Source organism: Ranitomeya imitator, chromosome 3 (genome assembly GCF_032444005.1).
Source record: "Ranitomeya imitator isolate aRanImi1 chromosome 3, aRanImi1.pri, whole genome shotgun sequence".
Lineage (NCBI taxonomy): Eukaryota > Metazoa > Chordata > Amphibia > Anura > Dendrobatidae > Ranitomeya > Ranitomeya imitator.
The window spans coordinates 725558984-725585895 of NC_091284.1; the positions used below are offsets into that span (position 1 = coordinate 725558984).

Consider the following 26912-nt stretch of genomic DNA (forward strand, 5'->3'; position numbering starts at 1 on the left):
GGCTAACTGTTTAGCCAGGTCCGCCATTTCAGAGGGGAGATCCTGTTCATTAATGGATTTCGCTAGGGCATCCGCCCAGGAAACCATAGCCTTGGTCACCCAAGCCGCGGCGAAGGAGGGAGACAGGGAAGAGCCAGAGGCTTCGTACACTGACCGAGCTAGAGAGTCTGGCGTTCAGTGGGACTCTTAATTGAAGCGCCCTCCGGGACTGAGAGAAGAGTTTTAGAAGCCAGGCGCGAGACCGGAGGATCTACGGTAGGGGGATCCGTCCAGTCTTTCACGAGATCAGCCGAGAAGGGATACTTGGAAACCAAGTCCTTCTTACCCGTGAAGCGCTTGTCTGGGCGCTCCCTGTGACGCCTGACTATATCCAGGAAGGCTGGATGAGAGGCAAAAGATTTGTGAGAACGCTTGGTTCTGGAAAAGGAGACCGCGTGTTCCGGAGCGGAATTAGAGTCGTCATCCACCTTAAGTGCGTGATTGACTGCTACAATAAGGGAGTCAACCGTAGCTCTGAACTCCGGAGCCTCCGGGTCCAAAGATATCTCGGACTCATGTTCAGAGTCATGAACGCTGCGAGCCCCCAAAGAGGGAGAGCGAGAGGTGGAGCTGCCAGAGTCTGAGTGGCGAGGAGAACGCTCAGGAGAGGTAGTACGGATCCGTTTTCTGGATGACCGTGCCTCCTTAAGAGGAGAGCGGCCCCTGCTGGCCGACGATTCCCCTGCTATGGAGGGATCTCTTAACACCTGTAACGGATTGCCTCGTTCCCCGGGAGGATTTTGAATGGATTTGATGGCGTTAGCTAAAAAATCCACGGACTGTGAAAGCGAGGCGACCCACGGGGGGGGGACTAGGTACGCCGGAGTCGGTGGAGGGCTCCTGGGCACATGGGGCATCGCAGGCAGAACAGAGGGGAGAGCTTTGAGGCCTGGGAAGTGGGACCTGGCAGGTGGTACACGCAGAAAAAAAAAAAAAAAAAAGGTCGTATGCACCTTAGAAGATTTTTTAGACCTTGACTGCGACATGATTCTAATGCAGAAAAAACACAGGGTCTATAAAAAGAAAACCGAGCCAGAGAGTGCGGCGCTGCAGAAGGGAGCTAACGATGTCTCCTTACCCCGGTCCTGTGTCCCGCAATCCAGGAGAGACGAGCTGCTAAGGATTCCCCTCAGAGAAGAAGAAGCCGGCTGCACGTGGCCACTGTGACACCCGGAGATGCGACAGGCAGGAGCTGCAGCGCTGTAGTGAGGAGCAAGATGGCCGCTGAGATCAGGAGAGAGATCTCGGCGGCTGCGAGAAGCGCCAGGACCGGGGGGCGCCGCCGCTGTGACGCTGACAGGAGTGGGCGGAGCCCAACGGCGGCGACCAGCGGCTAGGCCGAAGCCGGGGGCTAAATTTTCGGCCTCGGCCCAGCGCGCGGCCGCAAGAGCCGGAAAAAGGCGGGGACACCGCCCAACGAACGGTATCAGCCTGCAGATGTGCCCCAAGTTTGCGGAGCCCTCCGGACCGCCGGCGATCCCCCCCAAACCCCCCACCGGACACTTACCCTGATATGGAGGTGAGGGAAAAAATCCCCATTTCTCCTTGCTGGATTCTGCCATGTAATAGGGACGGTGCAGGGGTTGGGAAGCCTCTATCCACCGGCCCCGGATGGGGGGGTGGAGAGGAACCGTCCACCATCTGAGTCACTCAGAGCATTGGTGATGCAGTGTGGTCTGCACGGACGCCACGGGGATAAGGCCACTGTACAGCCGAGGGTAGAACCTGGTGGACAGGGCAGATGTCCGGCAATAAAAAAGGAGCCTGGCTGCAGAGGAGGATACTGGAGGTAAAAACACCAGTGCTCGTCTGTATAAAAAGAGGGGAGATCGGGGCCCTTTAGGGGAGAAACCGTCGCCCAAAAAAGGACAGCTCAGGCAGTGGCTCCCACGTCGCAGGAGAGGATACGTTGAGGTGAAACTCCCGTGCTCGCCTGTTGTTGGTTCGGGGGAGATCGGACCTTAGAAGAATCCGTCGCCCCCTTCGTCCGGAATAGATAAAAGAAAAAATGGAAAAAAAAAAAAAAGAAACCATAAGGAATAAAAAAATCAGTGTGCCTCCTACGGACACTAAGCTTAAACTGGGTCTCTGGATGCCAGCATGAGGGTGTATACTGCAGGGGAGGAGCTAACCTTTTTTGTCTCAGCTTAGTGTCAGCCTCCTAGTGACAGCAGCATAACCCATGGTCCTGTGTCCCCCTGAGGCGAAGGAGAAATTCAAAGTTGGAAAATTGCGAAATTTTCATAATTTTCGCCAAATTTCCGTTTTTTTCACAAATAAACGCAGGTACTATCAAAGAATTTTTACCATTGTCATGAAGTACAATTTGTCACGAGAAAACAATGTCAGAATCACTGGGATCCGTTGAAGCGTTCCAGAGTTATAACCTCACAAAGGGACAGTGGTCAGAATTGTAAAAATTGGCCCGGTCATTAACGTGCAAACCACCCTTGGGGGTAAAGGGGTTAAAGCACAACTTGAGTCCCCCCCCCCCCCCCCCCCCTTTTCATTTCTCTGCTGGGGTGGTGCTGAAAATCCAAGTCCCCCGCCCCATCTGATACCAATTACTATACATGTCCAATAATCAGCATTAGACACTTCAAAAATCGATAATTCAACATAGGCCAATACTGTTAGTTGCCAAGTTAGATAGAGTAAAACTCGAGGATAATAATCACAATCATTTTTGTTCACTATCGAAATTAACAAAATAATAAAAAAAAAAAAAAATTCCACAAATGGAGGGGATAACGGCAACAATAGGCAAGTGGTGGGAAATTGTGAGACAAATTGCAGGGGGTAGCCACAGATCAGAACCTGCCGATACTAACACTGTCAGTGAAAGCAATAGAAAATGTAACCTACAAAAGGAAAGTGGTCTGCATGATGAAATACTGAGAAGCTGACAAAATACAGCTACTTAGAAAAATGTGTTATGCATGGTTCCCGCATTGGGTACTGTTTATAGACAAGTCCCAGGTAATATCAATGCTGTGGTGTACCTAGATGCAGTCAGAACCAATGTGTGACAGAAAAGGCATCCCGGAAAGGATCCTCAACCATACATCAAAATCCCAGAGGCCTACAGAGAAACAGAGCAAACCTAAAAGGAGAATTGTTCTGTGGATCATGGAGCTGTCTGTGTTCCCCTCACACCTGATACACACCTTCCAGCATTAATCTGTTGTTGATGCCGCTCAGTCTCTTGCAGTTTGTGACCTGCCGGCTGCTCCAATGTCATGGCGCGCTGGAGGTTACTAATTAATGCAAGTCAATGAAAGCCTTGTTCTGGCTCTCTCAAGACTTTCATTGAGAGCTCATGACGTAACTTCTGAGTTCCGGCCAGTCAACAGCTGCACTCACAAGGAGGCATCAAAGTACCAGATCAGTGCAAACAAACAAACAAAACACTGAAGATGATGGAGAGAATATAATTCTGTAATGCTGTAGATAAGCCCCCAATGTTACCTGAAAGAGGAGAAAAAGAGGTTAGATTATACTCACCCAGGGGTGGTCCTGCTGCGGTCCGGTCAAATGGGTGTCTCAGGTCCGCTCCAGCACCTCCCATCTTCATTCCATGACGTCCTCTTCTGGTCTTCACGCCGTGGCTCTGGCGCAGGCGTACTTTGTCTGCCCTGTTGAGGGCAGAGCAAAGTACTGCAGTGCGCAGGCGCCGGAAAGGTCAGAGGCGCCTGCGCACTGCAGTACTTTGCTATGCCCTCAACAGGGCAGACAAAGTACGCCTGCGCCAGAGCCACGGCGTGAAGACCAGAAGAAGACGTCATGGAATGAAGATGGGAGGCTCTATTCCGGAACCGAGACACCCATCAAAGCAGGACCGCGCCTGGGTGAGTATAATCTAACCTCTTTTTCTCCTTTCAGGTAACATTGGCGGCTTATCTACAGCATTACAGAATGCTGCAGATAAGCCCCTGATGACGGTGAGCTTATCTCACCATCGATTTTGGGGGTGACAGGTTCCCTTTAAAACATCACTCCAGTGGCTGGAGAAAAAAAAAAAAATATATAAAATAGAACAAGCGACTGGCGCAGTGCTTAGTGCTCTAATAGAACGTACTTTCATTATCAGGAATATGGGAGAAAGTTAGATGTTTTGGCATTTTTTAAGGTTTAACTTAGAGATTCTTTCATTTTGCAGATCATCCCCGTAACCACATCTAATTATCTTAATTATGCAACACACACACACACACACACACACACTTGTCCTCCCTCCAAATCATAGCAGCCATGTTATGGCTAAGAACTTACCTCTTCACGCATTTTTTTAACAGACTCTCCTTTCTTTCCAATGATGCTACCAACTTCCTGAAAAATAAATGAAGTGCTGATAATGTCATACATTACATTTTTATAAGGAAGTGATTAAGATCGGGATGTGAGAAAAATAAAGAGTGAAAAATATGTTCTCTTCTAAAGCTGCTCCAGTCCAATAATATTTACACAAGAGGTCTTTCAGGTAGACTCAGCCTGGAAGGGTGCAAAAACACTAAAGGTACCTTCACACATAACGATATTGTTAACGATATCGTTGCTTTTTGTGACGTAGCAACGATATCGTTAATAAAATCGTTATGTGTGACAGCGACCAACGATCAGGCCCCTGCTGGGAGATCGTTGGTCGCTGAAGAAAGTCCAGAACTTTATTTCGTCGCTGGATCTCCCGTGGACATCGCTGGATCGGCGTGTGTGACACCGATCCAGCGATGTCTTCACTGGTAACCAGGGTAAACATCGGGTAACTAAGCGCAGGGCCGCGCTTAGTAACCCGATGTTTACCCTGGTTACCATCCTAAAAGTAAAAAATTAAACAAACACTACATACTTACCTAACGCTGTCTGTCCTCCAGCGCTGTGCTCTGCACTCCTCCTGTACTGGCTGTGAGCGTCGGTCAGCCGGAAAGCAGAGCGGTGATGTCACCGCTCTGCTTTCCGGCCGCTGTGCTCACACAGACAGTACAGGAGGAGTGCAGAGCACAGCGCTGGGGGACAGACAGCGGTAGGTAAGTATGTAGTGTTTGTTTTTTTTTTACTTTTAGGATGGTAACCAGGGTAAACATCGGGTTACTAAGCGCGGCCCTGCGCTTAGTTACCCGATGTTTACCCTGGTTACCGGCATCATTGGTCGCTGGAGAGCTGTCTGTGTGACAGCTCTCCAGCGACCAAACAGCGACGCTGCAGCGATCCGGATCATTGTCGGTATCGCTGCAGCGTCGCTTAATGTGAAGGGGCCTTAAAACATATGCAAAGCTGTGCATATGTTCTAACTTTCATCAAGTAACAGCTTCAGGCTTTGATAACTATGGAGTGGCTAAAATACACCAATTCAGGCTGCTTCTTCAAGCCACCACAGGACTCCAGCATTGTGTTGTGGTTTCGTACTGACAAGAGTCATGATACATGTAAACAGAGTCCTAGTCAAGCATAGCCACAACCGTACGGATATTCCAACATAGCATGAAGGAAAACCGTTTCAAAACATTAAACTGCACCCCTAGGCCTTGTTCACATGTGCGCTATTAGTATTTCCCCAGCAGCACAGCATGCCATTCAAGTTGTATCTACGCACTGTCAGCTTTTCATTGACAGATTGCTAGAAATTCAGGAAAACTCAACATTTTGTATTTAAGAAAAAAAAAAAAAACATGGAACAAAAAAAAAAAAAAAAAAAAAAAAACACATTTTGCAAATGAGAACAGATGTGCGACTCTGGCTCAAGTCTAGTGAGTCCATGCTGACGGCTGTAAAGTAAATATGCACTGAAAGCAATGTACACCCAAACAGCCACGTTAAGCAAATTCTAAGCTTAGTTAAAGTAGAATTTAACGTTTGATACATAAATTGGCTTCATAATCAGTTACAGTAATTAAGGAGATTGTTTATAATCCCTAAAAAGCATACAGAATATGCCCGTCACTTGACACACCCTTTATCAGGGGCCAGACTTTGCTGCATACAGTGATCATCCGGGAAGCCTTCTCCAAAGCGACAATGTCCACTTAATGTAAGGTTAAACTGGCATGAAGGAAACACTGGTTAAAATAGCCCAAGCAGGTTTAAATAATGCACCTACCTTGCCATGCATCAGCAGCCTGATGGTGAGGGTAACATTCAGGCCTCCTTCAATAACACCGGTGTCCATGATAAGACAAGTTCTGTTCAATCGGCACAACAGCCAGAGGATGAGCAATGCAGTCTTTGGTCACAGGAGAAGACAAGACTAGAACAAAAGAGACTTCAATTTATCTGAAGAACATGAAGATAGACAACTTTTAATCTGAAGCTACAGAATACATGAGAAAATGGGCAGGAGCGTGGAGGATGCTATTTCATATAAACCGTGATTGAGGCACATGGCCAATGTAAGGTCTTCACAGGAATACAGGCTGTATCCAAGTTTTGGCAAGACCACCTGATGTGTATATGGTACTGCCACGTCCCACCAACCAACAGACATGTCCAGAAAACAAGGATGGGGAAGGTACAATTTCATCAAGTGTGAAGAGGGCACTATAAACAATCAAATTAGATAAACATTTTACTATCAATTACAGGGTAACATTAGAATCCATGTATGCAAGTAGATAAAACTGCTTGAGGTACAGCCTGCACTGATCCCACTGCCTCCTCACCGCTCCCGGAGCTACTGCCTCCAACACCAAGGCTGCTGCAACCCCTCCCCCACCCCTCCTTCCTAACCTGGATATGTGCACACGTTGCTTTTTTTGCGTTTCACGATAAAAACGCGATTAAAACTCATTAAAACCGCATACATTATGCATTCTATCATTTAGAATGCATTCTGCAATTTTTGTGCACATGATGCGTTTTTTTCCGCAAAAAAAACATCGCGGTAAAAAAAAAAAAAGAAAAAGCATGTTCATTAATTTTGCGTTTTTTTTCGCATTTTTCCTACTATTCTATTAATTTGGAAAAAACGCAAGAAAAACGCATAAAAAATGTGCAAAAAACGCAGCAAAACCTCGCCAGTCTGTAATTGTTAGTTTGTTTACTGTAAGTGGTATCTGTAATTTGTATAAAACCCTTTCTGTACAGCACCATTATTATACTCCTCCATTTCCTTCCTGAACGTCCCCAGCGCTGTAAGTTTTATCTCAGGCATGCGCAGTTTGCGCTACCCTTCGAACTTACAGCGCAGGCGCCAGGGAAGTTCATGAAGGAAATGGAGGTGGTGCCCGGAGGCCCTGAGTGACGGCTGGGAGGCGTTTGTCGGGGGGGGGGGGGAAATATCCCCCCTGACAAATTCAGGTATGAGGGGCACATTATAAAAGTGATTTCAGCGTTTGCAGGGACCTGAACTTAAAGCTACTTTGACAGAAGGCAGCATTAGCGCTGCACAAGGTTAAGTGCTGCACTTTTAGCTAAAAACGCCGGGGGGTTTTGCAGGTTCAATTTAAAGGTACCGTCACATTAAGCGACGCTGCAGCGATATAGACAACGATGCCGATCGCTGCAGCGTCGCTGTTTAGTCGTTGTGTGGTCGCTGGAGAGCTGTCACACAGACAGCTCTCCAGCGACCAACGATGCCGAAGTCCCCAGGTAACCATCGGTTACTAAGCGCAGGGCCGCGCTTAGTAACCCAATGTTTACCCTGGTTACCATTGTAAATGTAAAAAAAAAAAAAAAAAAAAAAAAAAAACACACTACATACTTACATTCCGGTGTCTGTCACGTCCCCCGGCGTCAGCTTCCCTGCACTGTGTAAGCGCCGGCCGTAAAGCAGAGCGGTGACGTCGGGGGACGCGACAGACACCGGAATGTAAGCATGTAGTTTTTTTTTTTTTTTTTTACATTTACAATGGTAACCAGGGTAAATATCGGGTTACTAAGCGCGGCCCTGCGCTTAGTAACCCGATGTTTACCCTGGTTACAAGTGAAGACATCGCTGGATCGGCGTCACACACGCCGATTCAGCGATGTCAGTGGGTGATCCAGCGACAAAAAGTTCTGGCCTTCTAGCTCCGACCAGCAGTGTCACAGCAGGATCCTGATCGCTGCTGCGTGTCAAACACAACGATGTCGCTATCTAGGACGCTGCAACGTCACGGATCGCTATCATTCTAAAGTTGCTCAGTGTGAAGATACCGTAAGGGTCCAAAGGCAGGTAGAGGAGCTGACAGATTGGGTGCAGGGCTCACGTGACGTAAACGACTTACAGGAGAGCTAGTGCTGACAAATGGAACGGTGCAGACACTGGAGATGAGAAAGCGTTATTTTAACAGAGGGAAACAGATTGAGAAAGGGTCATTGTGGTTATGGACAATCTTTAATATCAGTGTTTCTTTAACTGTGCCTGTATTTTCACCTTCACTTATTGGGCACTGCCAGTATCATAGGACTTAAGGTATGTGTCCACAGGTCGGATTAAATCCGGAATAGCTGCGGATTGAAAGCAACGTAGAGCCGCAGCATCCAGATGTTACAGCATAGTGGAGGGGATTTTAGGAAATCCCATCTCCACTATGCGTGCGAACATGCATCCGGCGGCCCTGCCTTTCCAGACATGCGACGCATCTGATCGCAGGATGTCTGTTTACCTTGCAGCGACGCTCCGTCGCCACAAGGTAAAACATAGGGCCCTATGAATGGGGTGCGGAGTTTCCAGATGTGTGCAATGAACATATCTGGAACCACCTTGTGTACAGAAGGGGCGGCGCGAGTTCTCCGCTCCGTCCAAAGCGCCGGCTATCTGGATAGTGGAAACATACCCTTACAAACCAATTTTAAAGGGTGCAGCAGAGAACCACAGCACCTCCCTTGGGTAAATCACTGACATCTAAGGCCCCTTTAACATATCAGTTTTGTGCCAGTCTCAAACCGTCAAATTTTGAATAAAAAAAAAAAGTGGATCTGGCAACTGATGCCAAAGGATCAGTTTTTTTTCCTCAGACTTGTATTAGACTGATTGCGACAGATGGCCTCACGATTCACCTGTTCGCCAGATCTATCTGAAAATTATTTGTCCGGCTGCCGGAGACAACGGACTAGTAATGTTTGTGTCCCCCACACAAAAAAACAAAAACAAAAACACGGACAGCGATGGATCCGTCACCGTCTGTCGTTTGCTAGAATGGAAGCCTATGGCGCCAGATCTGTCAAATGACTGAATCCGGTGACTGATTCCATTTTTTTTTTTTAAACTGAGCATGCTCCGATTTTTTTAGGATACAATTAGCCGAATCAGCTAGTCGGATTCGGCGAAAAACAGATCCATCGCATCAGTTTTTCACAATCTACAACGGATCTGTTTTTTTTTTTTTTTTTTTTTTCAAAATTCGATGGATTGCGACTGATGGAAAAAAAACTGGTGTGAAAGAGGCCTAAAGATTGAGACCAAAAAAAGACCAAGAGCCAATTTAAAATATCAGCAGTATCTAGAAGAGGGGTCCGATTAACTGGAGAAGTAAAATTAACGGTGTAAACATTTTAGTGGAGCACATCTATGTAATGTAAGCCAGCCAAGAGGAGGCATAAGAAAAGAGCACCAAGCAAAATGCACGATTTGTATGAGTGACAAACAGCAGATTTAGTTTTATAGTTGTCTAAATTAAGGACAGTCAAATCTGCCCTACCGCTCCCAAAGACAGGTTATATTGGACGGGCAGCAGTAAATCCTAATAAAAGCAGGGTAGACCCTCAAAGGGAGGACTGGCACAACAGTTAGCAGCTAGGCTAGTGTACAAGGCAAATTTAGGGAAACAGAAGCTTCCCTCCATCAGCAGACATTCCACACTGTTGATAATGAATGAGTTATGAAAGCCAGAGGATGCCAGAACGACAACACAAAGCTCCCAGGTCAGGATGTTCAGACTATGAAGTAGATTAAATTCTTTTTAAATGCTGGCGACCATGGAGACACAGTAGCTGCTTTGTTCTTTGCTGCACAGCCGAACAGTTACAGGGCGAGTGAATAAAAAGCTCTAAGAAATCTGATTAAAGATGGAGCTTCATGTTTATAAGCCATTCAGCAATAGATGGCAGTCACAGCCAGATTTCACACAATCACTGGAAGACATCAGAGTATGAAAAAAGGTCCCATCATCTACAGATCACCCCTTATCACATGCCAAGTCATTTATCAGTGATAACTGAAAAGCTAGAAAATAGATGATACAAACCTACACTGAGATGGAGAGAAGCCAAGCCCTTGCCTCAAGTCACCAGGGACATGCGACCTACCACTGACCTTTAATAAAGGCAGACGAAAAGAAACACATGCCAGTACCAGTGTGCCCCTCAGTTGAAACTGGCGGTGATCTTATGCAGCATTTAACAGAGCGCCATCCTCTGTGCCAAAGTTTAGACCATTACTACCTTGCAAAACTGTAAAGTTATGGAGTTGCGGTTTTCAACACCAACGTGCAGCATGGCCTTAGGCACCACCCATGGCCTGCAGGCCCATCACTACATGGAAGCTGTTGTATGCCACCTGTTCTCCAAATTAGAGATTACGCAAAGCCCAAGGTCATGGTTGTGGGAGCACATGGTGAAGAGACATGTGGCTGCGATAAAGCAGCAAGTAGTCTTATCACATGTATTGTCAGAGAGCCTCCTACACACTGCACATGCGGATGGGCAGGGTATGACCTTGTCGTGATGGCTTGAATGAAGACTTGACCAAAACTGCAGTTTTAGGCCATGTTCACACTTTGCGGTTTTTACCACGGAACCGTGGCGATTTTGCAGCTGCGGGTCCGCTGCAGTTTCCATTGCGTTTACAGTAACATGTAAACCCTATGGAAACCGCTGTGCACATGCTGCGGGAAAAACCGTGCGGGAACGCAGCGGTTTACAATCCGCAGCATGTCACTTTGTGCAGAATCGCGGCGATTCTGCACCCATAGGAATGCATTGATCCGCTTACTTCCCGCATGGGGCTGTGCCCACCATGCGGGAAGTAAGCGGATCATGTGCGGATGGTACCCGGGGTGGAGGAGAGGAGACTCTCCTCCAGGCCCTGGGAACCATATTTGTGTAAAAAAAAAAAAAGAGAATTAAAATAAAAAATGATATACTCACCCTCTGAAGTCTCAGCGCTGCACGCAGCCATCCGGTCTCAGGGTTGCTATGCAAGCAGGGCCTGCGGTGACGTCGTGGTTACATAACCGTGACATCACGAAGGTCCTTCTCGCATAGTATCTTTGGAACCGGACCGTTGCGTGCAGCGCCAAGGAGATCGGGACATCAGAGGGTGAGTATATCATTATTTTATTATTTGTAACATTACTATTGATGCTGCATATGCAGCATCAATAGTAAAACAAGTGCAGGATTAAACCCGCAGCGGAACCCACAATACAAACCGCGATAAATCTGCAGGGATAACCGCAGCGGGTTTGCCCTGCAGATTTATCAAATCCGGTGCGGGAAAACCCACAGCCCTTCCTAAAGTGTGCACATAGCCTAAAGGGAACCGGTCACGACCCCCCCCCCCCCCCCCAGGCGTTTGTAACTAAAAGCCACCTTGTGCAGCACTGATGCTGCATTAGGACAAGGTTATGCTCCTTGCCTACGCTGAAATAAACACTTACAAAATGTGCCCCCTCATACCATGAAACTGTCTGGGAGGCGGGACTTTCCTTCCTAATCAGACGCAGCACAGACGTCATCCATACCCCCTTGGCACCGAGCGCCGCTTCCTCAGCGTTGTTTGAATCTGTCCCGGAGCCTACGCTGTTATGTTATCCCTTGGGCATGCGCAGTTAGCGCTACCTGTCTTCTGACATCATTTGATGTCAGGCAGACAGCGCCTGTGCGGCCGCGCTGCCCGAAATCTCACCCTACAGTGTCTTCTGAGTTATTCAGACTGCGGGGCTGGGATTCATGGGCATGCGCAGTGCATATCTTCGCCTCTCACTCATCTCCCTCCACCTTGCCACGGTGCAGTCAGCCTGACATCAAATGATTTCAGAAGACAGGCAGCGCTAACTGCGCATGCCCAAGGGATAACAGCGCAGGCTCCGGGACAGATTTAAACAATGCGGCGCCCGGCGCCAAGGGGGTATGAATGATGGCTGTGCTGCGTCTCATTACGAAGGAAAGTCCCGCCTCCCGGACGGTTTCACGGTATGAGGGGGCACATTTTATAAGTGTTTATTTTGGCGTCTGCAAGGAGCATAACTAAAAGAGCCACCTAGCCCAAATGCAGCATTAGTGCTGCACAAGGTGGCTCTTTTAGTTACCAACGCCTGGGGGAGGTGGGGTGACAGGTTCCCTTTAAGAGTAAACTAACCATTTTTTAGTCCCGATGTCCTTATGGCTTCTCAAATATACTGTGATTAGCGGAAAGTATATTACAGGAAACAGATCTGACAACATTCTGTACAAGGTGTAATTACCACTGTCCAGATGCTGAATTGAGGTTCACGCTACATGGCGAGTTTTGTAATAACTGATGACCATTCTACAAATGTAGCATTGGACATACAACTTTAAAGGGGATTTTCCAGGTGCAGTTAAAATGAGAAGGTGGTGCAAAATATTGGTGAGCAACTGCCGCACTCCAACTGTTGTGAAAAACTCCCATCAAACCTTAATGATGGGAGTAGTTTCACAACAGCAGGTATAAACTAAGGATCCAGTACTGTAGCTAACTGCAGAAGTGACAGCAACTGTAAATCACTGACTAAAGATGACAAATGCTGCAGCGATGCAAGCCTGGCAGCACGAGCAGGTGATTTAGCAGACAAGTAGTAATACCATTTCCTCAGTCTATTTTAAGACTACGTATTTTAGATGCAGCATATTTGTCTCCGCAAGAGAAATTGACATGCTGCGGTCTCGAAAGATACACCGCATGTCTGTGTCTAGGGGTGACCCGCAGGCGCACATGCACGCATAGTAGACATGCGATTTGTAAAAATCCCATCCACAATGCTGTAAAATCTGGCCGCTGCAGGCACATACCCCCAACAGATCCACCAAGATCTGAAGGTAAAGACAATGATGCCACGTAATCTCGTGATGTGACCCAAATACAGGAATACCACTCCTCCAATAATAGAGACCTAGCAGCAGCGAGTGGCGTTAACCACCTTCACTGCAGCTACAAGGCCAACATGTCATCGTGTGCCAGCCTCCAGAGCTGCATCCAGCACAGAAGTAGGTCATATACAGCATGACGAAGAGCTGGGAGGCTGCCAGGCAGCATGTGCAGGAGATGGCTTCAGGCGAGCTGCTGTGTCCCAAGACACCTTGGCATGGAGGGCACTCACGGCAGCAGCTGCTACAAGTCTCTGAACAGCCTGGATGCAATGTTAACTAGTTCTGTAGGACAAACCATAGTTCTGCAGTGCACGGGCACAAGGGTCTCCAGACCTAGAGGTCGTTCAATACTGATTTTACAGTCCTGTGCAGTAACTTCTACAAGGACATAGAAGGGACAATCACTTATTACAAAAAAGTGAGTTAGTGATTGGCATAAGTGTCCTGGCAAGCTACAGTTAGGGATCACCTCACTGTTGGGGCAGCAAGAACAAAGACTGATCTGGGATCAACATGGCAGACAAGTGCCACCAGCCATGCAGCATATATGATCACTACCTGACGTAAGAGAGGTGAGAGACCAGACCCCAACACAGCCAGGAACTATCTCCGAGCTGCTGCGGTGAGTGCCCGGGGTCCATGCCCTGCAGCCACTCGATAATGCCATGCGTCCTCGCAGCTTGTGTACAGGGCACAGCTTCCCCCATTGGGAGCTGCGACACTGCGCAGTGGGAGCAGGCCCGGGGATGATGGCGGCTATGCTCCTGTAAGCACACAGGCCGCATGGTAGGACAGGGGGCGGCCGGTCACATGGTCACTGCTGGCAGAGAGGGGGTTAATAGGAGGCGGCCATGACGGTGCGGCGCCTCACATGGTGCAGCCTCAGTCACGGCCTAGTCAGCAGCGCAGTCACAAAGCCCGGGCGAGGCCGCGGCGCTCAGGGACACGGCGGCGCTTACCTTCCGAGTTACACAGGACGGCACACAGAGACCGGGGACGGGAAGAGAGGGGGAAGGGAAAAACAAGGGATGAATGGGGAGGAAGGAACGGTCCGGGGGCGAGGGGCCCCGGGGAGGGAGGGAAGGAGAGAGCCGGGCGGGCGAGGAATGGCGACGGCGGGAGGGGCTGGCGGGAGCTGCGGCTTCTGCTGCTGCCTCTGCTGGTCTGGGAGGGGGAGAGGAGGCGCGCGCTGCTATCAGCACGCCCTCACCGGAAGTGGTCAGAGATGGCCGTCGTGGGGCGGAGCTACAGCCAGCAAATGAGGCGGCTCAGCCTCAGGTGACAGCGGTATTTGGAGACAGTGACGCAGTAATACCGGGGCTGTATACCGGGTACCATCGGAGCGGGTTACTGCTAGAAGTAGGAGGTCCCACTGGCGCCATAGTGGTACACCCTATTTTCTCTGCGAGTACCAACATGGCGCCGAGGAATGACGCGTTTTTTTTCGCTTCATTAATCGTCAATTTGTGCCCGTCATAGTAAAACCTATTTTTTGTAACGTTAACGCATAGATTGGATTAGATTTTTGTGTGGCTTTAGTGTGGTTATTCAGCAGTTGTGGTTTGCTACGATTCAATAACTGTCTAAGATGGCTGTGCCCGGGCATTGCCGAGAGGGAGAGAGACAAAATGGCTGCGAGAGCATTTCCGGCGTCCGGGGGTGTGACCGGCTGTGAGGGCTCCAAGATGGCTGACAGGCGGCCGGCCGTGTGGAGCGGTCACGTGCTGCTGCTACAGCTTTCCCGCCTTTTCTCTTGTAGAGCAGGACGTGACAGGAAGACGCCTGAGTCAGGACAGGAGCACGTGAAGGGTGATTGTACTGACCATGGGGCTGGGAGCCTCATACTGGGGAATAAAGGCTCCATGATGTAGTGTAGAGCCTGGACATGGGGCTGGGAGCCTCATACTGGGGAATAAAGGCTCCATGATGTAGTGTAGAGCCTGGACATGGGGCTGTCAGCCTCATACTGGGGAATAAAGGCTCCATGATGGAGTGTAGAGCCTGGACATGTGGCTGTCAGCCTCATACTGGGGAATAAAGGCTCCATAATGTAGTGTAAAGCCTGGACATGTGGCTGTCAGCCTCATACTGGGGAATAAAGGCTCCATAATGTAGTGTAAAACCTGGACATGTGGCTGTCGGCCTCATACTGGGGAATAAAGGCTCCATAATGTAGTGTAGAGCCTGGAGATGTGGCTGTCAGCCTCATACTGGGGAATAAACATAGTAACATAGTTAGTAAGGCCGAAAAAAGACATTTGTCCATCCAGTTCAGCCTATATTCCATCATAATAAATCCCCAGATCTACGTCCTTCTACAGAACCTAATAATTGTATGATACAATATTGTTCTGCTCCAGGAAGACATCCAGGCCTCTCTTGAACCCCTCGACTGAGTTCGCCATCACCACCTCCTCAGGCAAGCAATTCCAGATTCTCACTGCCCTAACAGTAAAGAATCCTCTTCTATGTTGGTGGAAAAACCTTCTCTCCTCCAGACGCAAAGAATGCCCCCTTGTGCCCGTCACCTTCCTTGGCATAAACAGATCCTCAGCGAGATATTTGTATTGTCCCCTTATATACTTATACATGGTTATTAGATCGCCCCTCAGTCGTCTTTTTTCTAGACTAAATAATCCTAATTTCGCTAATCTATCTGGGTATTGTAGTTCTCCCATCCCCTAAAGGCTCCATATAGGCTCCATAATGTAGTGTAAAGCCTGGACATGTGGCTGTCAGCCTCATACTGGGAAATAAAGGCTCCATAATGTAGTGTAGAGCCTGGACATGTGGCTGTCAGCCTCATACTGGGGAATAAAGGCTCCATGATGTAGTGTAGAGCCTGGACATGGGGCTGTGAGCCTCATACTGGGGAATAAAGGCTCCATGATGTAGTGTAAAGCCTGGACATTTGGCTGTCAGCCTCATACTGGGGAATTAAGGCTCCATGATGTAGTGTAGAGCCTGGACATGGGGCTGTGAGCCTCATACTGGGGAATAAAGGCTCCATGATGTAGTGTAAAGCCTGGACATTTGGCTGTCAGCCTCATACTGGGGAATAAAGGCTCCATGATGTAGTGTAAAGCCTGGACATTTGGCTGTCAGCCTCATACTGGGAAATAAAGGCTCCATGATGTAGTGTAAAGCCTGGACATGGGGCGTGTGAGCCTCATACTGAGGAATAAAGGCTCCATGATGTAGTGTAGAGCCTGGACATGGGGCTGTGAGCCTCATACTGGGTTATAAAGGCTCCATGATGTAGTGTAGAGCCTGGGCATGGGGCGTGTGAGCCTCATACTGGGGAATAAAGGCTCCATGATGTAGTGTAGAGCCTGGACATGGGGCGTGTGAGTCTCATACTGGGCAATAAAGGCTCCATGATGTAATGTAGAGCCTGGAAATGGGGCTGTGAGCCTCATACTGGGTAATAAAGGCTCTATGATGTGGTGTAGAGCCTGGACATGCACAATAAGAGGGTGAACGCCCGCAGCACAGACCTGCACAGTATACACTGGGCTCTGATCCTGCCCCAGAAACATTACCCTTCTCCAAAGCAATGGTTATTTACAGGGCTGTGGAGTCGGTAGAAATGTTCTGACTCCAGCTTTAAAAAAAAAGTATTAATATTTCATAATTAAACTTTCATATGAATTTTATAAATGTTACTCAAATATATATGTTCTATCAAATTATGAACAACAGTGATAAGCAGTTCTGCTGGAGATAGAGACATTTCTTAGGGTACCGTCACACAGTGCCATTTTGATCGCTACGACGGTACGATTCGTGACGTTCCAGCGATATCGTTACGATATCGCTGTGTCTGACACGCAGCAGCGATCAGGGATCCTGCTGAGAATCGTACGTCGTAGCAGATCGTTTGGAACATTCTTTCGTCGCTGGATCTCCCGCTGTCATCGCTAGATCGGTGTGTGTGACACCGATCTAGCGATGCGTTCGCTTGTAACCAGGGTAAACATCGGGTTACTAGGCCCAGGACGGCGCTTAGTAACCCGATGTTTACCCTGGTTACCAGCGTAAATGTAAAAAAAAAAAAAACAGTACATACTTACATTCCGGTGTCCGTCAGGTTCCCTGCCGTCTGCTTCCCGCACTCACTGACTGCCGGCCGTAAAGTGAAAGCAGAGCACAGCGGTGACGTCACCTGTTATGACCTGGTGGTGAGGACAATAATGGACCTGGTGGTTAAGAGCACACGGAATGACCTGATAGTTGCTAATAATACAGGACAAGCTCTGAGACGTGGGAACTCTGCTGACCGCAATCCCTAATCCTATCACACACACTAGAAATAGCCGTGGATTGCTCCTAACGCTCCCTATGCAACTCGGCACAGCCTAAGGAACTAGCTAGCCCTAAAAATAGAAAAATAAAGCCTACTTTGCCTCAGAGAAATTCCCCAAAGGAACAGGCAGCCCCCCACATATAATGACTGTGAGTTAAGATGAAAATTACAAACACAGAGATGAAATAGATTTAGCAAAGTGAGGCCCGACTTACTGAACAGACAGAGGATAGGAAAGGTAACTTTGCGGTCAGCACAAAAAACTACAAAAAGACCACACAGAGGGCGCAAAAAGACCCTCCGCACCGAATCACGGTGCGGAGGCGCTCCCTCTGCGTCCCAGAGCTTCCAGCAAGCAAGACAAAAATCAAAATAGCAAGCTGGACAGAATAAATAGCAAACAAAGAAAAACAAGCAGGAACTTAGCTTCTGCTGGGAAGACATGTCACAAGAACGATTCAGGAGCGAACTAGACCAATACTGGAACATTGACAGGTGGTATGGAGCAATGATCTAGGTGGAGTTAAATAGAGCAGCCAGCTAACGAATTAACCTCGTCACCTGTGGAAGGAACCTCAGAAGCCGCAGCCCCACTCACAACCACCAGAGGAACCAGCCGAAGTACCATTCATGACCACAGGAGGGAGCCCAACAGCAGAACTCACAACAGTCACCGCTGTGCTGTGCTTTCACTTTACGGCCGGCAGTCAGTGAGTGCGGGAAGCAGACGGCAAGGGACAGACACCGAAATGTAAGTATGTACTGTTTGTTTGTTTTTACGCTGGTAACCAGGGTAAACATCGGGTTACTAAGCGCGGTCCTGCGCTTAGTAACCCGATGTTTACCCTGGTTACCCGGGGACCTCGGCATCGTTGGTCGCTGGAGAGCTGTCTGTGTGACAGCTCTCCAGCGACCACACTACGACTTACCAACGATCACGGCCAGGTCGTATCGCTGGTCGTGATCGTTGGTAAATCGTATAGTGTGACGGTACCCTTACTTCTTGTGTGTCACTGTTCTCCACTGCCCTTATCTAATCTTATACTTGGTTAACCTCATGCTGCCTCAACCCCCTTACTTACAATGTATGAAACTTAAAGTCAAAATGTGTTGCAAATTCTTAGTAGTAAAGCTCTTCCTCTAGACTAGATGTTTGGTGTGCGTCTTCCAAGCATCTCACAGCTGCTTTGGGGTGCGCTGTACCTGGAGGACCGGACACTTAGTTGGTAGAGGTATTTATCTATTTTGGCCGTATTGTATTCTCTGCACTCAGCAGCTTTTGTGATCTTGGGCTTACCCTTCACTATTCTCACACGTTGTGTGTTTACTTATGTTTGATTACTTAGGAGCCCTCCTCAACCTGTGCTCACACTAGTTTGGATTATTTTCTCCTGCACTTCCATTGCACCTTATTGCCATTGTGCACACATTATATTCATAGTGTTTTTTAATAAACTACACATTTTTTCTTATTACACTTTTTATATTGTTCATGTAGCCCTCACTTGGCTTGCTGAGTGCCCCTCTTTTTTCGGCCATTTCTTGACATCTACATATATAACAATTTGTACCTATATTGTCATCTATATACAGAGTATATATATACATATATATATAAGTCCTTTATTTCTATAAATAATATTTAAAAAAAAAATCTTTTTGCATACACCCAGTCCTCTCTGTGTCCGTTACAGTTTTTGCTATTTTTTGCTGCTGTTCATTTTTTTATATATACATTCTGTCCTCCAGTTACAGGCACACTTTTGTGATTGCCTATTGTTGCCCTGTATATTTATATACTTATATATTGAATGTAATAAAGACATTTTGTTTTACCGTACCTTTCCTTGTTTTTACTATTTTTAATTTGGGTATTAAATATACACCCACACAAGTTTTTATCATATACATTGATCTCCATACTTTAGGTTCTTCGTTTTACTATTACACCGAATGGTCTGCCATTCATGTATTAAATAGTGGTCTTCTGGTACTTGCACATTTGCACAATCTCTTTACTATTACTATTCCAGCCCAGTTGTGGTTCTAATATTATCAGTTATTTTTCCGACCGCTATTTTTGTTCTAACTATGAGTACATGAGGAATAACAGTATTACTGACCACTATATCAGTTGTACGACCTGGCAATAATTTTGTACAATTATTTTTAGGAAAAACATTTGTCATTTGGATTGTGAATGCAGAATTGAAAACCTGAGAATGTCAAAGAAGCGTCACATTAAATCAGCTGTATTTGAACATTTCACCATCACTAAAGATAGAAAACATTATGTCTGTCAGTGTATGACAAATGATCCAGACGAAAACAAATGCTGTGAAGCCAAGATCAGTGCATATTCAGGCAAAGAAAAAAATGCTCCTACCAGAGCTTCTAATCTAAAGAGACATTTACAGCGCTTTCATCCAGAAGTACTGAAAGCAGTGGATGAGAAAGACTGCATCTAAACCAATGAACCAGTGCCCAGCTCTTCCAGCCAAACAAAGGAGCAGAGAACTTTGCAGCCATCAGTTGCAAGATATTTTGTCAGTGACAAAGTTACTGTGACAATGACAGTAGATACATTTAAAAAACAGATCATAGAGATTGTTGTAAAGGATAGCATGCCTATTTCATTATTTTCACGACCAGCTTTTATGTGTCTGAATGGGGAAATGGACCGCAAGCTTGGTGTTTCTCTGGAGAGAGAGAGTATTAGAAAATTAGTAATCGAAGAAGCTTTTAAACAAAAGGAAGAACTTAAAAAAACTTTCAAGGGAAGCTTTCTGTTTCTTAAAATGGATGCCTGCACACATCACAGAGTGAACTATTTTGCCATCAATGTCCGATTTGTTTGTGACAAAAATGAAATAGTTACCAAGACATTGGCAGTAAAAGACACCAAAGCTCATCACACCAGTGAGTTTCTCCAGGTCTTGGTGGAAAAGGTTCTGCAAGGCTATGAACTTAAAAAAGAGCAAGTTCTTTCTGTCGTCACTCACAATGCTTCAAATATGATAAGTACTATTAAGCTAATGAATGAGAGTAATGATGGTGACCAGCAGCTAGAGAATTCTGGGTCCACAGACACAGAAATGTTTGAAATAGAGGAACACAGTATTGTAACTGAGGAGCAAACTGAAGTTGCTTCAGATGAACAGCAAGATGATAGTTTAGATGATCTTGTTGAAACTGTCAATACGTTCTTTCATTCATCACATGCGCTGTGTTGTACATACGCTACAGCTGGCTATAAGAGACAGTCTGCAAGAAGGACATGCAGCTGCACTGATTGGCAAGGTGCGAAAATTGGCTACTGTTGCCAGAACATGCAAATAGCCAGGAGAAAACCTCTTGAAATATAAAACGTAACCTTTAATGGTAACTCTCTAAAAATGATTTTTATGGACAATAACGTGATAAAGTGCATATAGTGCTCAAACAACCAGTGCTCAGTAAAAAAATGGGGCGAAACGGCCGTCGTCTAGCTTTGCCGCACTCTCTGTACAGCACCCCCGGTCGTGAAGATGTCTTTTACTACGCATGAATAAAGTTACCTGCACCGGATATCCAGCGAGTGCGCTCCATTTCTTTCTTCTTTTGATAAAAAAATGGTTTTATCTCACCAAATCAGTCGTTTTTCTCGCGGGAGCGTCCTCATGTATTTAAGGGGGATGGGAATACAGATACTATACTACCCAGTCGTGCCCCTGTGTTGCTCCCGCCCTGATAAGGGCAGCCTGTTATGACCTGGTGGTAAGGACAATAATGGACCTGGTGGTTAAGAGCACACGGAATGACCTGATAGTTACCAATAATATAGGACGAGCTCTGAGACGTGGAAACTCTGCTGACCGCAATCCCTAATCCTATCACACACATTAGAAATAGCCGTGGATTGCTCCTAACGCTCCCTATGTAACTCGACACAGCCTAAGGAACTAGCTAGCCCTGAAGATAGAAAGATAAAGTCTACCTTGCCTCAGAGAAAATCCCCAAAGGAAAAGGCAGCCCCCCACATATAATGACTGTGAGTAAAGATGAAAATACAAACACAGAGATTAAATAGATTTAGCAAAGTGAGGCCCGACTTACTGAACAGACTGAGGATAGGAAAGGTAACTTTGCGGTCAGCACAAAAAACTACAAAAAGACCACGCAGAGGGCGCAAAAGACCCTCCGCACCGACTCACGGTGCGGAGGCGCTCCCTCTGCGTCCCAGAGCTTCCAGCAAGCAAGACAAAAAATCAAAATAGCAAGCTGGACAGAAAAATAGCAAACCAAAGAAAAACAAGCAGGAACTTAGCTTCTGCTGGGAAGACAGGTCACAAGAACGATCCAGGAGTGAACTAGACCAATACTGGAACATTGACAGGTGGCATGGAGCAATGATCTAAGTGGAGTTAAATAGAGCAGCCAGCTAACGAATTAACCTCGTCACCTGTGGAAGGAAACTCAGAAGCCGCAGCTCCACTCACAACCAACAGAGGAAGCCCATGGACAGAACCAGCCGAAGTACCATTCATGACCACAGGAGGGAGCTTGACAACAGAATTCACAACAGCAGCCCCCAAGTCAGGCTAAATAGTTGTACCCACCATGACCAAGTTTAGTGAATACCTCACATTTTTATATGTGCTTTTTGCACTTTTTCCCAGGGTGCAGGTGGACCCATTCTGCCTTGTAAACTGTGGTGTGTTCACATGGGATGCATTTTCATATCGCTGGGCAGCCCTCCTGATCTAATAGAAGGGTGTAACTACTAGGCTTTTAACCTGGATGCTGTGCATTGCCATAGTGTGAACAGCACCACATACAAGTCTTTATTGTGCACAATATACCAAGCAACCGCCCCCTCCATGAATTGGTAAGCTGTGAGCGGTTGCCCCATTGGTATTCTTGCACCTGTGTTACTGCCATCTTAACTATATGGGTCCACTGCATCCGGATAGTGCATTTGTTTGGAGGCCTGGGCAGGTAAGGATCTCTGCCTTTTTGCTGTATTCATATACCATTTCACACATCTACTTTCATTACAAAGACATCCCATTATTTACCACCATACACTCTTTTTGTCCCCTATGCGCATGCTCCGTTGGCCCGGTCTCTGATCTTTGGGAGCGTGGAAAAAGGACCGCATAGCATATGCTCAGTCTCCATGACGGTCACAATGTGCTTGCACTTCACCGACGTGAGCTGCAAGATCCTGTTGGGCTCCAGATCAGCGATGTGCCTTTCAGCTGGGACATTCTCTGCACAGCTGCAGCCACTCGGTACACACCTGGCACACGCCTCTCCATGTCACTTCATACATTGGACGAGCTTCCTATATATATGTGCGTTCCTGCAGTTAGATATTACGTATATCACCGATGATCTATTAGGCTGTATTACCATTAGCGATCAAACTACAAGCACATTGCACTTTGTATAGCCCATTATCTATGTTGTTAAATAGGTTATTCCTGTCTTTATTTATTTTCATTTTGGTTAATTAATTCCATTTTACTACCTTTTGGTCCCTCTAATAACATTTGCTTTGTTGAGTACGTTTCGCCAAATGGCTTTTTCAACAGGGTTGAACCCTGAACATTTGGCGAAACGTACGTTTGGGGGTGTGAGGAGGGGGAGTGCTGCCTGACACCTAAGATGGGTAAGACTGCTATATACTACCAATGACGCCTTGCTATGCGTATATATGGGATACCTGTGGGACCCGCTATTGCATATGAGTATCAACACTCTATGGCTATTTGAGGATATATAGGTAGCGTTTTCCTTCCCCCTTCCCTTCTCCATTTTTTCCGTCATGTCTCTTTCTTATTGCTCCTCCTGTGTTTGCATGGTGCATACAGCACCTATGCAAAATTTGATTTGATTTTTTATGTCTATGTCTTGTGATTTTGTATCGTTAATAAAAATTAGATTGTTATTTTTACTTTAATTATGTCTTTGTGGACTTTTTCACTCTATTTTTTTGCGTTCATATTTGCTTGGAGTGGTCCCAGTGGTAAGACACCGTTTTGGTGTTCTGGGAGAGCAGAATCTTTTCGCTCTCAGATATACTATACTTCAGTGCTTCTCGATTGTGTTAATAATCATTGTTTATATATTTGTAATGTATAAATAGATTAATTGCTACAGTAGTACCTACTTGCCTTTATAGTATTTTTTAAAGCTTCTTTGCACTTTATAGTAACTCTGGCCTCTGCAAAATGTTATATTTATCATTGATAGTGGCATTTAAATAGTGTGTTCGCCAGTGCTTGTGCCTACCCATATTCCCGCCCATAATACGAACAAGGGACCAGTGGATTATGGCAGTAGAAGGTCTGCTAAACGCCCCTGTTGCACCAGCTTGGTAGTCCTCTGAATCAAAATTATAGGCTGAGCTTGAAAGGAGACCATGGTTCATATTATAAGCGATCACAAGTAAAGTCCTGCAGGTGGACTAAAAAATGTAAATTAAAAGTAATATCTTTTAAAAAATCCGTTTAAATTACCCTCATTTTCCCAGTTATAAAACGAAGAAATAAACAAAGTAATAATAGACATATTTGATATTGCATCATTCGTAAAAAAATTATTATAAAATTATTTAAAACACGATGTCTGCCAAACATGAAAATTTTGTCTGTGACTGTTTTCCAAAAAAGGCAAAAAAAAATTGGTTAATATGTTGTATGTACCACAAAATATTATCAAACCGCTTGGCATGCAAAAAACAAGTTCTCAGACAGATCCATCAATTGGAAAAAAGTTATGGGTCTCAGAAAATGGCGAAACATCCAAAATTTATTTTTACAAATTTCAGAATGATTTTCTCACTATAAATATATAGAAACTGGACAAGTTGGTATCACCATAATCGTACAGCCCTGGAGAATCTAGTCAGGTTGTTGTAGCTGCATAATGATCTCTGCAAAAATAAAACCCAAAAAACAATTGTGGAACTACAGTTTTTTCACAATTTCCTTGCATTTGGAATTTTCTTCCTATTTGCCCAGTATAAATAAATGTGAAAAAGACACGTACCTCCTTTTTTATTTATTTATACTCTTTAAAGGGACACTGTCACCTGAATTTGGAGGGAACAATCTTCAGCCATGGAGGCGGGGTTTTGGGGTTTTTGATTCACCCTTTCCTTACCCGCTGGCTGCATGCTGGCTGCAATATTGGATTGAAGTTCATTCTCTGTCCTCCGTAGTACATGCCTGCACAAGCCTTGTGCAGGCATGTACTACGGAGGACAGAGAATGAACTTCAATCCAATATGTGCAGGCATGTACTACGGAGGACAGAGAATGAACTTCAATCCAATATTGCAGCCAGCATGCAGCCAGCGGGTAAGGAAAGGGTGAATCAAAAAACCCCAAACCCCGCCTCCATGGCTGAAGATTGTTCCCTCCAAATTCAGGTGACAGTGTCCCTTTAAAGGGAATCTGTCACCCCAATTTTTCGCCTATGAGATGCGGCTACCGCCATCAGGGGCTTATCTACAGCATTCTGTAATGCTGTAGATAAGCCCCCGCTGTAACCTGAAAGATAATAAAAACAAGTTAGATTATACTCACCCAGAGGCGGTCCCGCTGCGGTCCGGTTCAATGGGCGTTGCGGTCCTGGTCTGGGCCTCCCATCTTCATACGATGACCTCTGGTTGTCTTTAGGCTGTGGCTCTGGGGCAGGCGTACTTTGTCTGCCCTGTTGAGGGCAGCGTAAAGTACTGCAGTGCGCAGGCGCTGGGAAAGGTCAGAGAGGCCCAGCGCCTGTGCACTGCAGTACTTTGCCCTGGGATGACAGATTCCCTTTAACACTGAAATTGCAAAGTAAAGAAGATAAAGCCATGCATTTCTCAAAATCCCAGTTTGGATAGACATGTGTCACGCCGTTACCGCTCTTGCCCGCCTCGCCCGGTTATATTCACCTGTCTTCGGCGTCCCGGCGCAGCTCCTTAGCTGTTGCGTCCTCTGGCGCTCGTTCCCAGCCTCTGCTTCTCGCCGGGTGCGCGTGCACGCCAGCTTCAGTTCTGCATGTGCGCACCTCTAGCTCTCTGTCTGCATTTCCTATCCTGTCCTCTCTATCATCTAGGAGGACTATCAACCGGAAGTTATGCGCAGCGCAGCTATAACTTCCTGCTTCGTCCTCACCCCTGTGCCTGATGATCATTTGTTCTCTTCTGTTTTTTTCCTAGTCGCAGTTCCTGTGCCTCTGCTGTATCTTGCCAGTCCTGTGACTCTGCAGCTCCTCGTCTGTTCCAGTGTCCCAGCAGTTCCTCGTCGATTCCGGTGTCTCTGCAGTTCTTCTTGAGTTCCTGTGTCGCTGCGGTATCTCTCCAGTCTCTGTGTCCCTGCACCCTCTCCAGTCCCTGTATCCCTGCAGTCCTTTGTTTCTGTAGCGTTCCCGTCTGTCCTGTCTCTTAGTTATATACCCGCTTGTTTCCGTGTTTCTGTATTGCCCGTCTGTCCTGTGTCCCAGCTGCATCTACCAGTCTTTGTTTCTCCTTTTTCCGTTGTGGTCCCCAAGCTTCTGTGGCGATAGTCCCTCACGGGCCTGCCCTAACTCTCCCTGTATAGGGGGCGGTCTATCTGGTCAGCTCGTCCGTGCGGGGATCGTCGTCGCGGTCCAGAGGGTCCACTTTTTACTTTTTGAATCCTTACAGTATCATCACAACATGTTAATTATATGCAAATGATGACAAAATGGAAACAAAATTTTCTAAACATTTTGATTTATTCAGCATTGAGTATGAGCACCACATGCAGAAGTCCCCACACTTATCACTCCTTGGCTGCTATCAGTGAGTTTAGTAATGGTTGTCTAAGTAATGTTCTGCCACACTGACTGCACTTGGGCAAATCATCAAGATCTGCTGTTGGGAGCTCCCTTTGCATTTGTTGACCAAAGATGTCCCAGATGTGCTCGCTGGGAGATAAGTCCAGAGATGGTGCAGGCCATAGCAGCATACTTAAGGTACCTTCACACTGAACGATATCGCTAGCGATACGTGATGTTGCAGCGTCCTGGCTAGCGATATGGTTCAGTTTGACACGCAGCAGCGATCAGGATCCTGCTGTGATATCGTTGGTCGGAGCTAGAAGGCCAGAACTTTATTTCGTCGCTGGACCACCCGTAGACAACGTTGAATCGGCGTGTGTGACGCCGATTCAGCGATGTCTTCACTGGTAACCAGGGTAAACATCGGGTTACTAAGCGCAGGGCCGCGCTTAGTAACCCGATGTTTACCCTGGTTACCAGCGTAAAAGTAAAAAAAAAAACACTACATACTTACCTTCCGCAGTCTGTCCCCCGCTGTGCTTCTCTGCATTGTGAGCGCCGGCCAGCCGGAAAGCAGAGCACAGCGGTGACGTCACCGCTCTGCTTTCCGGCCACTGTGCTTACAGAGTGCAGAGAAGCAGAACGCCGGGGGACAGACAGCGGAAGGTAAGTATGTAGTGTTTTTTTTTTTTTACTTTTACGCTGGTAACCAGGGTAAACATCGGGTTACTAAGCGCGGCCCTGCGCTTAGTAACCCGATGTTTAC

At 46.7% G+C, this 26912-nt stretch overlaps 1 protein-coding gene across 8 annotated transcripts in view; it reads right to left on the reverse strand.

The window, feature by feature from the left end:
- PCBP2 (poly(rC) binding protein 2) overlaps window positions 1-14409 on the reverse strand; it is a 48415-nt gene extending 34006 nt beyond the window's left edge. For 6 of the 8 annotated variants that reach the window (XM_069758756.1, XM_069758754.1, XM_069758749.1 and 3 more), the window contains exons 1-3: window positions 14025-14282; window positions 6134-6280; window positions 4312-4368 (exon numbers count right to left, since the gene is read on the reverse strand). In XM_069758756.1, coding sequence (XP_069614857.1) covers window positions 4312-4368; window positions 6134-6202 — 126 coding nt within the window. In that variant the 5' untranslated portion in view covers window positions 6203-6280; window positions 14025-14282. Of the gene's footprint in view, window positions 1-4311; window positions 4369-6133; window positions 6281-14024 lie in introns of all 8 variants that reach the window. The other 2 variants (XM_069758753.1, XM_069758755.1) reach the window with 2 other exon arrangements.
- Between the last annotated feature and the right edge of the window lie 12503 nt (window positions 14410-26912).